This window comes from Oncorhynchus clarkii, chromosome 4, assembly GCF_045791955.1.
Source record: "Oncorhynchus clarkii lewisi isolate Uvic-CL-2024 chromosome 4, UVic_Ocla_1.0, whole genome shotgun sequence".
Taxonomy (NCBI): domain Eukaryota; kingdom Metazoa; phylum Chordata; class Actinopteri; order Salmoniformes; family Salmonidae; genus Oncorhynchus; species Oncorhynchus clarkii.
In genome coordinates this window covers 10,176,090-10,189,588 of record NC_092150.1, presented here as the reverse complement: position 1 = coordinate 10,189,588, position 13,499 = coordinate 10,176,090, and the positions used below count along the sequence as shown (strand labels likewise).

Genomic DNA, 13,499 nt, shown 5'->3' with positions numbered 1-13,499 from the left:
GCATCAAAGAATTTTCTACAAAATTTGTTAGAATGTAACTTGTCTATAGTGTAATAAGACCCGCCACAAAAAATAAAGAAACTTTATCTGTGATATTTCACACACACACAAAAATATTTGATTTTCCTTAGGTGGGCGTGGGTGAAAACTCAGCATATGTAGCCATGGCCTAAAAATAGACTATATAAATTACAAATGAGTGTGAGCCCTTATATATCCAACTTATACGTTACCTTTTGTAGGATAATTCTGTTTCATTAAGTCAGATATACAATAAGCTTGCATAAAGGTCACGTTATCATGTCTGCATCAATACTCAGCCGTCATGAGCTCAGTTCACTGCATTGCCCACATACCCCCATTTTTTTCCCACACAACCTTGTTTTCAACATGGATGCTCGACATTTCCCAGTAAATGTTGTTTACATGGAACATTTACAGACTAATTTGATCTCAGCTGTATGACATAAGACAGAAATTAGAAAGTCTCATAACGATCTAGTTACATGTTACGTAAAATGCAAAGCGTCAACCGTTTTGTAACGTTAAAAAATAACATTTAGTCAAACGCCACAAACAATACACATAATGGCGCCTGCTAGGGGCCCATGAACGTGTATAGTGAAAATATTACCTGAAATTGCGAAAGTTTAGCTGGTATGTGGCCAATGGGAAGACCACCATTGAGGTGTAGACAACCAATAGAATGGTGGTAATTCAGTTGGGGTTGGTCTTTGTTGCAACGGCTTTTCTTCATACATGTTCCCGGGTGCAAATGCTCTCATAACGTTTCCTGCACTGATGCATGGTGGTCGAACGGAGGGATTGTTGGAAAATTGCGGAGGTTAGTATATAAATTGGGTATTTTTTTTTTTACCCAGTGTGCATTATTCCCACAGCCATCTCTGAGAAGAACTACAACAGGGACTGTAAATGAGGGACTGAGAAACCTGCTTTACAATAAAATTGAATGTCAAAGAACAATCATTCTTAACCTGAATTAGCTAGCCAATAGATTTTCTTGTTGCCTAAGTGCATTATCAGCTACGTGTGCAACCCACTATAGTGTTCCTATGAAGCGACGAATTATTGTTAGGCTACACAGCTGGCTGTGTAACAGTCAATGTAGCCTATTGGGAAACTCCAATTCAACAAATTTAGGCTAGGCTATCACTTGATGAATTGCGGTTTGTTTTAACACAGATTATCTTTATGTATCGTTAACTCGTGTGCAGTCTTCTAACTCAGTTGTTCCCAACGTGTTAAGGTTACTGTACCACCAATTTAATTTCTCTGCCCGGAGTATTCCATCATGTGCATTTTACCAGCAGGCCTATGGACTCATGTCGAAGTACCCGCTGTGGCTAGGGCAAACACCCTCAGTGGGTCTAGTACTGGTAGGGAAAAACTTTCCTAGCTATCCTGCTCTGGCACATGCCAGTTTAGAAGTTGCAACATTTGTAACAACGCGTCTGTCTCAAGCTTGCAAGTCATTTTACCAAATAAAGTTAGTGTATGTTGCCTAATAAATCAAACTTGTATACCAATACTTAATATACATAGCAATTTAAAGTTGTCTACGTTTTCTTTACAAGACAGAATGCTGAATAAAATAGCATTCGCACTTACTCTGTTACAGGTTGTATGTGTGGTTGGTCTTTGAGACACATCCACAGTGAAGTATTGCTTACCTGACTTTTTAGATGTGTATTGATGATTATTATTATTTTACATTGAACCTTTATTTAACTAGGTAAGTCAGTTAAGAGCAAATTCTGATTTGCAATGACAGCCAAACCCGGATGACGCTGGGCCAATTGTGCACCGTCCTATGGAACTCCCAGTCACGGCTGGATGTGATACAGCCTAGATTCGACCCAGGGACTGTAGGGACACCTCTTGCATTGAGATACCGCCACGCCACTCAGGATACTGATCATTTATTGCCAGAGAGGGGTTGTTTACGTAACAGGTTAAAATAATTAACTTAGCAGGTTAGGAAAACTAATGCAGTAGGTTAGGTGAATTAAGTTAACATATAGCGGTTTAGGCTTAGCTACCATGCTACAGTTGTCAACAACAGTTGTCCCTGATAAGACCACTGGATAGAACGGTATGCCTACTCCATCTAACTACAACGATAGAAACTAAAGTTCCATCTGTGGTGAGAAATCATCAGTATCATAACACCGATACTGTCGTTGAACTTGATATCACCTGGTACATGTGCAGAACCATGTAAACACCTGCAGACTTTGCTTACATGCATGTGTCGGTGCATGTTCTTCCATCTTGTGCACATGCCTTTGGTCACAAGCAAACAAATATTTTTTGCCACATACCGAGACCATCGTTTTGAAGTTGGCTAAATAACACTTTCCTGGGGATATTTTGTCTAAAATGTCAACCAAGTGAAGGACCAACAACATGGATAATTGGTAGAGTAAGTTCAACTGAAGTGGCATATCAAGAAGCTGATTAAACAGCATGATAATTACACACATGTGCATCTTGTGCTGGAACAAAAGGCCACTCTCTAAAATGTGTAGTTTTGTCACAACACAATGCCACAGATGTCTGCAGGAATGTCCACCAGAGTTGTTGCCAGAGAATTAAATGTTAGTGTTAATAATAAACTGGTCTTGAACATCTCTACTAAGAGCATTGTTTTTGGTACAAGTTATTCCATAAGTTCTAGAACAGCTGAATCTGATAATGAATGGTGTTGAGGAGACTAAATTACTTGGCGTTACCTTAGATTGTAAACTATCATTGTCAAAACATATAGATTCAATGGTTGTAAAGACGGGGAGAGGCTCTGCTTTTTTGACACCACACTCCACAAAGCAAGTCCTGCAGGCTTTATTTGTGTCTTAATTATTGTCCAGTCAAGTGGTGCGAAGAAAGACCTAGTTAAGCTGCAGCTGGCCCAGAACAGAGCCACACGTCTTGCTCTTCATTGTAATCAGAGAGCTAATATTTATACTATGCATGCCAGTCTCTCTTGGGCAAGACTTCTCGTTTTATAAGAAACATTCATGTGCTGGAAATTCCAAATAGTTTGCATAGTCAACTTACACACAGCACTGACATACACACCCCACCAGACGTGCCACCAGGGGACTTTTCACAGTCCCCTGGTCCAGAACAAATTCAAGGAAACATACAGTAAGTATTATACAGAGCCATTAGTGCATGAAACTCCCATCTTATATAGTGCAAGGGAACAGCAAACCTTGTTTCAAAAAACAAATAAAGCAACTCCTCACGGCACAATGCCTTTCCCCCATGTAATCTACTTGTGTCTATGTACTGACATGTATGTGTAACTGATGCACACACACTACACGTTAATGTTTTTCAATGTATGTAAATTGTAAAGTATTTTTGTCTGTAATGTTTTTTGTTGTTGTCGGACCCAAGTAAGACTGTTGCCATTGGAGTCGGCTAATGGGGATCCTAAATGTATCAAATAAAACATTTTTCATTTCTCTACCATAAGCCGCCTCCAATGTTGTTTTAGAGAATTTTGAAGTACTTCTAACCGGCCTCACAACCGCAGACCACGTGTATGGCGAGCGGTTTGCTGAACGTAGTGCTCCATGTTGGGGTTATGGTATGGACAGGCATTAGCTACGGACAATGAATACAACTGCATTTTTAAATACGGCATTTTGAATGCAAAAAAAATACAGTGATGTGATTGTAAAACCCCTTTTTTTTTATGCACAAATTAAATAATTTAATTATTAAATTAAACTTGTATTTCATAATTTGAAACTGAATTGAGCATTGCATTGTTTTAAAATTCAATTTAATTAAATTCAATATTTATATATTCAGTTTTAACATGGTAGATATTTTTTTTTTTAAGAATCTGTGTATCAAGTTTACAAAACTATAATTTCAAATTGACCAAAGTTTCATATATTCAACTTCTCATATTTTAGGTTTTCAAGTTCAGTTCTCTAAATTCAGAACCAGAGACATCTTTAATCATGTTTGTTTTTGTGTCCTGTTTGTTTGAGTAGGTTGAGACATGCTCTTGGCCCAGATAAACCGTGACTCCCAGGGGATGGCAGAGTTCCAGGATGCAGACGGCCAGCAGGTGACCCTCTGTCTGGCTGAGGCAGTGACCGTGGCAGGTGAGCTCTGTCGGGGTCCTAACCCAACACAGGGGAGGTCAAAGGGTCAAACCAACTACTAATGGGAAGTGGTCAGAGAATATAATTCGATGTATGTATCACAGTTCAGAGTAAAATACTACAGCATGCTTGGTACTTTGATTATATCCCAAGGCTGGGTTAGGAAAATAGCTTTCATATTCCCACAGTATAACTACTATGTGTATCAACACTGTCATTCCACTATATCAACATATGTAGATGGGTTTTAGAACTCAACGTGGGACCTAATTAAAGTAACATACTGCCTAATAGAAAAAGTGCACCACCACAATTATTATCGTGTCTCGACCAGCTCTTAGTTACATGCATGTGTCTGTCATTTCCCTGTTAATACTGACTGTTATGATCCTATATAGACGGCGATCATATGGACACAGTGAGTCTACAGGCGGTAACCCTTGCCGACGGCTCCACAGCATACATACAGCATGACCACAAAGGTAAGCGTGCATCACTCTCATGTCATTATCAGTGAGGTGAGAGAAAAGCAAAAATGTCCACATTTGCCTCAAGTCTTCTCTATGTACAAATGCAAGGTCTTATCCTCTATGGTAAAGATAAGGGAAGGGAGTAAGCTAATCCTAGATCTGTGCTTAGCAGGGGCTTCTGAGACGAGTATGTTGTGGCTCAGTGACAGCTCTGATTAGAGTTCAGTCTAATTGAGAGGAGTAGTTTCCTTTTCAGATGGACAGCTAATGGACGGACAGGTCATCCAACTGGAGGATGGGTCTACTGCATACGTCCAGCATATGTCCATGCCAAAATCAGGTGAAGGATATGAACCAGACTCTTACATGTACTTTTACCTGCATTGTTGGGAAGGGCCCGTGAGTAACCATTTCACTGTTGGTCTACACCTGTTGTTTACGATGCATGTGAAAATAAACATTTGATTTTTGACCTGTGCTTCTCAGGCATAACCTGGATAACATCTGTGTTTCGTTGATAGACGTTTGTGTATAATGCATTTCTAGAGACTACCATGCGTATTGCATGTTTATATTGTAGGAGGAGACAGTTTGCAACTTGAAGATGGACAGGCTGTCCAGCTAGAAGATGGAACAACAGCCTACATTCATGCACCCAAAGGTAAATGTTGTTCATCAAGGATGTAGGCCAGATTCTGTCTGGTCTCTCTTTCTTTCTTCTCTTGGATTGGCATTAGGTTTAGGTATAGTTTAGGTATAATTATTTATCATTAGCAATTAGGATAGAAGTGACACCTTTCTCTTTGTTAGGCCATGTGATATTTTTTGCCTCAAATTCAATCTCGGCTGTACAAGAATACTTAGGGGAGTAGTGACATGTAACCTTTCTCCTGATACCTCCTCAGAGACATATGAACAGAGTAGCTTGCAGGCGGTGCAGTTGGAGGACGGCAGCACGGCGTACATCCAGCACACGGTGCACATGCCCCAGTCCAACACCATCCTGGCCATTCAGGCTGACGGCACCATCTCCGACCTGCAGACAGAAGGGGGCATAGACCCGGAGACCATCAGTGTGCTGGAGCAGTACACCACCAAGGTAGTGTGATATCTAAACCCAGAGCCATAGAGGGAAGTATAGATTTATTCATATAGACATGGATACTAAACATGTCACCTCTGCTTTGCTCTGCAACATGGTCATGAAAAGACTGGGTTGACAAAGTATGTGGTTCCTTCCCTTATTTCTGCACACATTAAAGCTGGGCGGGAGTAGAGAATGTTCCATGTTACTATAGGGCAGGGGTACCCAACTCTTACCTACGAGGTCCAGAGTCTAATGGTTTTCTGTTTCTACCTTGCAATTAATTGCACGCACCTGTTGTCCCAGTCCCTTTATTAGTGGGGAACAATGAAAGTATGCAGTGGAACTGGCTTTGAGGTCCAGAGTAGAGTTTGAGGACTCAAGGTTATGGGCTGCAGTATTGCTGTGAAGAGAGTCTCATTCAGAAGCACTATATAATGATGCATTTAATTTGCTTGTTCACCAGGTGGAGAATGTAGAGAGTGGGCTGTTTGGCCGAGAGGAGACTGATAATGGCATCCACATGCAGGTACTGTCACTCAGCTGGATAATGTTCATTAGAGCAGGGTTTTTCAACCCTCGCACCCAGGTGTTTCACATTTTTGTTTTAACCCTAAACTGGCACGCAACAAAGAACTTTTTAAAACATTTTGCAATGGAAAACAAAAAGGTACGTATCTTACTCCACAAGTCCAGGTAGATCCTCTGTGTTTTAGTACGGTCTCTTCCTGTTTGGTGGCTAATGAACAAGACCCTGGTTTTGTCATGAGGACCTAATGTCTCCTCTTCTCTTCAGATTGTTCTCCAGGGTCAAGAGGGTAGGACAGGAAGGGTTTCACACGTAGGGGAGAAGTCCTTCCACTGTGACCACGAGGACTGTGGGAAACTCTTTACCACTGCTCACCATCTAAAGGCAAGGCCCTGTGTTTGTCTCAATACCATTCTCCTCTCTATGTCAAATATTTTGTCTAATGAGTTTTGTTCTTCTTACTTCTAATAAAAGCTAGAGTATTTTGTGTGTGTGTGTGTGTGTAGTTTGTTTTTACTGTTGCTGTAATATAGCTTTGTTTGTGTTTCCCACAGGTACACGAGAGATGCCACACTGGAGATAAGCCATATATCTGTGACCACATTGGCTGTGGGAAGAAGTTTGCTACAGGTAGCAAGCTACTGTGAGGGCTTTAACTCTTCTCATGGGTCATACAACCTTGCTGATTTCTTCTTTGTGTTTAAATTGTCTCTAGACTAAAGTTGTTTGGCACCTTGTTTTGTCCCCTTCAGGGTATGGGCTGAAGAGTCACTCGCGTACACACACTGGGGAAAAGCCTTACCGCTGCCAGGAGATCAACTGCCAAAAGTCTTTCAAAACATCCGGAGACCTACAGAAGCACACACGGACACACACAGGTACAATACACTCCCGGTAGAAATACACTGGTACAATACACTCCCGGTAGAAATGCACTGGTACAATACACTCCCGGTAGAAATGCACTGGTACAACACACTCCCGGTAGAAATGCACTGGTACAATACACTCCCGGTAGAAATGCACTGGTACAATACACTCCCGGTAGAAATGCACTGGTACAACACACTCCCGGTAGAAATGCACTGGTACAACACACTCCCGGTAGAAATGCACTGGTACAACACACTCCCGGTAGAAATGCACTGGTACAACACACTCCCGGTAGAAATGCACTGGTACAACACACTCCCGGTAGAAATGCACTGGTACAACACACTCCCGGTAGAAATGCACTGGTACAATACACTCCCGGTAGAAATGCACTGGTACAATACACTCCCGGTAGAAATGCACTGGTACAACACACTCCCGGTAGAAATGCACTGGTACAACACACTCCCGGTAGAAATGCACTGGTACAACACACTCCCGGTAGAAATGCACTGGTACAACACACTCCCGGTAGAAATGCACTGGTACAAGGAAGAGGATGGGTTCCACTTATTCTTCCACCTATTGAGTTTTCTTTGTCACTGTCTCCTCTGCCTTGTGTTGGGGTCAGGTTGCTATTTTCAATATAGGCCATTGATAGATCTCAGGTTTCTCACTCTCGAACCCCCATTATTTCTAATGTACATTCTGAGACGTAGTCTTACTCTCGTTTGTCCTGCCTTGTGTTGTTTTCAGGAGAGAAGCCATTCAAATGTCCTGTTGAGGGCTGCGGACGGTCGTTCACCACCTCCAACATCCGCAAGGTTCACATCCGCACGCACACCGGAGAGCGGCCGTACTACTGCGCTGAGCCCAGCTGCGGGCGATCCTTCGCCAGCGCCACCAATTACAAGAACCACATGAGGATTCATACAGGCATGTACCAAAATACTAGGCTTCTTCGTTACATGTTATTTACATGGCCATATAGGAAGGAGCTGTCTGATGGAGACTTTTGGGACCAAAATGTCATGTTCTTTTTTTGAAGCAATCACAATATACCTTGACTGAGTTGTTTTTTTGCCCAATGATAACAATGTGTTGTACCTGTCCATGTGTCCAGGAGAGAAACCTTACGTGTGCACCGTGCCAGGGTGTGATAAGCGATTCACGGAGTACTCCAGCCTGTACAAGCACCATGTGGTCCACACGCCCTGCAAGCCCTACAACTGCAACTACTGTGGGAAGACTTACAAACAGATCTCCACCCTGGCTATGCACAAGCGCACAGCGCACAACGACACGGAGCCCATCGAAGAGGAGCACCAGGCCTACTTTGAGCAACCCACAGGTCAGTGTTTGTGTGTATGCCTGTGAACATTATGAGAGGGGAAAGTAATGCTGCACTCTATACTCAGCTGTGACATATAGTAGACAGAATAGCAGTTTACCTCTTTCTAAAGAAATGGCGAATGATGAAATCATTGATTTCTTAAATTATGTTGAATACTGACAAATTGCAATGATTGCTTGGATACGGAGATGACTTTCATTGGCCCTCATTCAATCTCAGACGACCTGTCATCAACACGTTAAACCTGACCCTATTCATTTATTCTGTGGTTTTCTAAGCTGGACCCTGTTTTCCCTGTCTGATTCAGATGCCATTGATGATCCCGAGGTCACCTACACGTCTGTTGTGGAGGTGGAGGACTCCTTTTTGGAACAGGTGTCTGTGGGGACCCCAGAGGTTCTAGGGCAACAGCACCAAGTGTCTCTAGTCACTCAGGATGGAACAACACAGCAGGTAAGCATCCATGTCACACATCAGTGTTTCCCCTACTATTGGCTCACTTTCTCTTCCTTGCATATGGATGGATTTTATATTATTATTTGCTTTTCATGTCTTTTCGCTGGAACGAATGATCTTTAAACTTAAATAATGCATTGCTGGGTGCGTAACACGAACTGTTCTTCAAGAACTCTTTTATAGAGGAAATGAAGAAACACCATTCGTACATGTATGTTGATGAGTGCATGTTGTGACGGTTGGAGTAGTAGGAAACGAGATGTTGTTATACTTCAGGTCAGTATCTCCGAGGCGGATTTGCAAGCGATGGGCGGTACAATTACCATGGTAACACAAGAAGGTACCACCATCACCATCCCAGCCCATGAGCTGATGTCACAGGGGCATTCTGTCACCATGGTGACAGAGGATGGCACGGAGGGACAGGTATCAATCAATTATTAAAGAATGTTTAGTTATAATTATTTTTTATGTAAAGTTGGGTGTGTTATTTAAATGTTTTTATATTCTGGGTTGCTGCCCATCTGCACTACTGCCAATGTCCATTCTATGTACTAGGAAAAGACAGAAATATATGTACCTACAATTTTTTTCTGGGTAGATGTTGGTAAACCAAGTATACCTTCAGCAAAAATAAAATAAAGATTCCACACACTCCCAATACATGTGGGATTTATTTAAAAAATAAATAATAATAATAATATTTTCAAAACATGAGTGACCAACAACAAAACATACTACAGCATAATTACATGTAATCTACAATATTTATAATAATAAACGCACAAAATACAGGATTTATTTTGACTTAAGGGACAAAATGTTTCGAGGCCTAATCAATCTCACTTCGGAGCAAAGTCTTTGTGTCCTTGATTTTTGCGTTCTATATTTTATACTCTGTATTCTCTTTTTCAAATGTTATTTCTGTCCTCTGCAGGTGCAAATTATGACCCCAGATATGACCACGTTCCAGACAGTGGAGGAGGTGGATTTTATCCAGGAACAGGAGCACCAGGTGGTGTCTTCAAGCCCTCACCCGGTCACCCTATTGGCTACTTCCAATGGCACTCACATCGCTGTACAGGTATGCCACAATGAGCAGCCTATGGATGTTAGTTAGGCTGCGTTTACACAGTTACCCCAATTCTAGTGTATTGGCAAATCTGATACCTAGGTCTATCTGATCTTTTCCCCAATGTGTAAATGGAAAAAACAACATAGAATCTGATCTTTAGGCTGCGTTTACACAGGAAGGCCAATTATTGGCAAAAGAGCTTACCTGTTTGGTCAAAAGACCAATTAGTGGAAAAAGATCAGAATTGGGCTGCCTGTGTACGTGCATTCGTATGTGAATCTCAATCCTGATACAATTCTGATGCTTCAAATGTGACCTCAGTCTGGATGCATATATGTAGTTATCTTTCACATTACCTGCTGTTACCATGACAACCACCACAAAATTTAAAGGAGCAGTGACAGGAAATTAGCGTTGCATCTTTGCTCAGTTTGAGAGGCTACGTGTGAATACGCAGATCGGATAGAGGTCACATGTAAAACTGAGTGTCAATCAGAAAATAACCTGAATTGGGTTCTTCAGATGGCTGTGTAAACACAGCCTTTGGTGAACATGTTACCTAGCTACTTGGTTTGGGAGATGGAAGGTAACACCACAGATGTTTCACATGATGTATAAACCTGAAGCATACGGTTGGCATTTCCACTCACTACCAAATATGGTGACGATGGGAAGCCCAGTGGCCGGAGAAGATTGAGCGAGATGGATTTTGTCTGACATTCTGCACATTTTCTCATCCATTAAACATTTGATCTCAATGTGTTCTGTTACCAAAACTACAATCTGTTAGTGGACATTTTTTCTTTTAATTAGCCTTTACCCTTTGACAAAGTTTCTAAAAAAAATGATGTTGTTTAGTTTGAGTGCAAGGGTGAGTTGAGTAATTGCACTGTGTGGACTTCAGAATAGGTGTTACGTAATGGATATATATACATGTACATGCTAGAACTCACCAATAGAATCTCTCTAGCTTGGCTCTGCCCCAAATTATTAATTTGCTACCATTGGAAGACCACAGCCTGTAGTTATCTTGGTTTAGTTATACAAATATTTATACTCACATTACCTGATGTTGCAGATATATATATATATATATTTATATTTATATATATTTATATATATATTTATATTTAGATATATTTATATGAATGAGAGAGAATTCCATGTGGAAAAGAGGACAGATCCTGCTCTATTCATTCAGTATCTGTCTTAAATGATGTGTTCTGTTTGACTGTTCCCCGTAGTTTTGCCGGATGAGAACACATTGAACTGATATTTCTGCCGTTGATGATATTCACATGAGTTTCAGACCAAACAAAGAGTCATCAGCAAAGATTAAACCTGAGCTATTTGCCATTGGCTAATCCCTCCCCACCCAACCTCTGTGTTTTGCTGTTTAAACTCTCAGGTGAACTTGATGGGTAGGTGGGGTTGGATTGGGGTTTAGCAGGAGCTGTGTGCCAAGGGTTGTGGTGACCGCTCTCCAGTTCTGGTGTTGACCTAACTGTCTTAATGAAAGAAGGCCTATAGTCACATAATGTGTGGACTGTGGTTTCTATGCAATCGAGGTCCAGTGGACAGCTGCCTCTAGCCCTGTGGCCCACTACTGCGTAGGCTGATCCCACAGAGTGGCTAGTTGCTTACCAGGATGTATCCCAAATGGCACCCTGTTCCCTATATAGTGCACTTCTTTTAGCAGGGCTCTGGTCAAAAGTAGTGCAACATATGAGGGGTAAAGTGTGCCATTTGGGACATGTATTTCCTGCTACTCCAGGAAACACCTAGAATTTACATGATTTACTACATTCTGAATCTTATCACAAGGTACAGAAGGAAGCCAGTCCCCCTGGCGAAGTGTTTCTTTCCACTTGTACCCTCCAGGCTCCACCCTGTATCTGTTTTGGGTCATTTGGTAATTAAATAAAATGTCAACATTGATATGTAGTAAACAAAATTAATTGCAACAGTAAACTTTGTCACAGAAATGTTTGTTTTTATATAATAAACACCTGTTTATGTTAATAATAATGAAAACATTTGTTGTGAGAAATTAGACTGAAATCATGTAGCCGGTAAGTCAATAACAGTTAATCATTCAGAAGTTCAAAGCTCCCTAGGACTAATATCACTTCAGTGCTACAAGGTGTTAAACAAAGCAAGCCATTGTTCTGCCTGAGGGGGTTCTGTAACAGCCAAAGTGGGCAGATACATGTACTGGCTTGTTAACCCATTGATTGCGTCGATCTGCCCTCTTGTCATGCTAATGAAAATGCAAACACTCTCTAATCCCTCTGTGCTATAACAACCTGTCAAGCTCATAATCACACAAAAGAGCAATAATACTGATGAGGAAATGGTAGTGGGTTTGAGTGGTGGGGAGATTAATGGATTAAACTTGTGCTAAGTATGTTAGACTTTAATTTCTAATAACATATGGTGTTTTTTGGTTTTTTTTTTTAGCTCAGTGATCAACCATCATTGGAAGAAGCCATCAGAATAGCGTCGCGAATACAGCAAGGCGAGACCACCGGATTGGACGATTAACTCCACAATTAACTAATTGCAAAGAATAAATTGTGTCTAAACTATTTTCTAGATTCTACAATAATTGTGTGTGTGTATGTGTGTATATATATATATATGTGTGTATATATATATATGTGTGTGTGTGTGTGTGTGTGTATGTATGTATGTATGTATATATATATATATATATATATATATATATATGTGTGTGTGTATATATATGTGTGTGTGTGTGTGTATATATATATATATATATGTATATGTGTATATATATATATATGTGAATATGTGTGTATATATATGTGTGTATATATATATGTGTATATGTGTATATGTATATGTGTATATATATGTATATATATGTATATGTGTATATATATATATATATATATATGTATATGTGTATATATATATATGTGTGTATATATATATATATATATGTGTGTATATATATATATATATGTATATATATATGTATGTATGTGTATATGTATGTATGTATGTATGTATGTATGTATGTATATATATATGTATGTATATGTATATGTTTTGATAACTGGAGTCCTATGTGGATTTAATGTGCTCCTTCAGCCATTGGTGAGGACAGGATTATTTCTATTGTGCAACTGCAATGTACAGCTAACTCGTTTTTTTTGTAATAAAAAGATTGATCACACAATATACTGTGTACATAAAGTTTGTTTGGGGAACAGAGAAAGACAGAACATCATGAACCCCTTGGTCCCATTACCTTACAGTTTTATTGAGACATGCATAGAACAACTACCACTATTAGTTAAATGTTGTGGACACAATCTTGAGATATATAGATATTTTTATGATCTATTTTTATGATTTATAACATTTTATCTTGCCGATTTATTGAAATTAAGGCTTGAAAGCCTATGGCAACAAGGTGTGTATGAGAATACTAAATTAAGAGCTATATCTAAACATTCAACTGAAAAATGTCATCTTTAATGCCAA

At 40.2% G+C, this 13,499-nt stretch overlaps 1 protein-coding gene across 2 annotated transcripts; it reads left to right on the top strand.

The window, feature by feature from the left end:
- Positions 1 to 778: 778 nt before the first annotated feature.
- LOC139406404 (zinc finger protein 143-like) lies at positions 779 to 12,611 on the top strand. Of its 2 annotated transcripts, none has more exons than XM_071148952.1 (16): positions 779 to 844; positions 4,032 to 4,145; positions 4,544 to 4,627; positions 4,860 to 4,955; positions 5,196 to 5,276; positions 5,521 to 5,714; positions 6,166 to 6,228; positions 6,496 to 6,612; positions 6,783 to 6,858; positions 6,981 to 7,106; positions 7,858 to 8,037; positions 8,225 to 8,452; positions 8,763 to 8,908; positions 9,188 to 9,337; positions 9,849 to 9,995; positions 12,447 to 12,611. In XM_071148952.1, exons 2-16 carry the CDS (start codon positions 4,040 to 4,042, stop codon positions 12,528 to 12,530), a joined length of 1,878 nt encoding a protein of 625 aa, XP_071005053.1. In that variant the 5' UTR covers positions 779 to 844; positions 4,032 to 4,039; the 3' UTR covers positions 12,531 to 12,611. The 2 variants fall into 2 exon arrangements, with proteins under 2 accessions (XP_071005053.1, XP_071005054.1); XM_071148953.1 differs by lacking the exon at positions 779 to 844 and adding an exon at positions 857 to 3,592.
- Positions 12,612 to 13,499: the final 888 nt, after the last annotated feature.

Excerpts from the sequence above, each read along its gene's own strand:
- LOC139406404 (XM_071148952.1), top strand. The coding sequence starts at position 4,040 with ATGCTCTTGGCCCAGATAAACCGTGACTCCCAGGGGATGGCAGAGTTC. Across the intron at positions 4,956-5,195 it reads TATGTCCATGCCAAAATCAG|GAGGAGACAGTTTGCAACTT; the intron begins GTGAAGGATATG and ends TTTATATTGTAG. Across the intron at positions 9,338-9,848 it reads AGGATGGCACGGAGGGACAG|GTGCAAATTATGACCCCAGA; the intron begins GTATCAATCAAT and ends TGTCCTCTGCAG.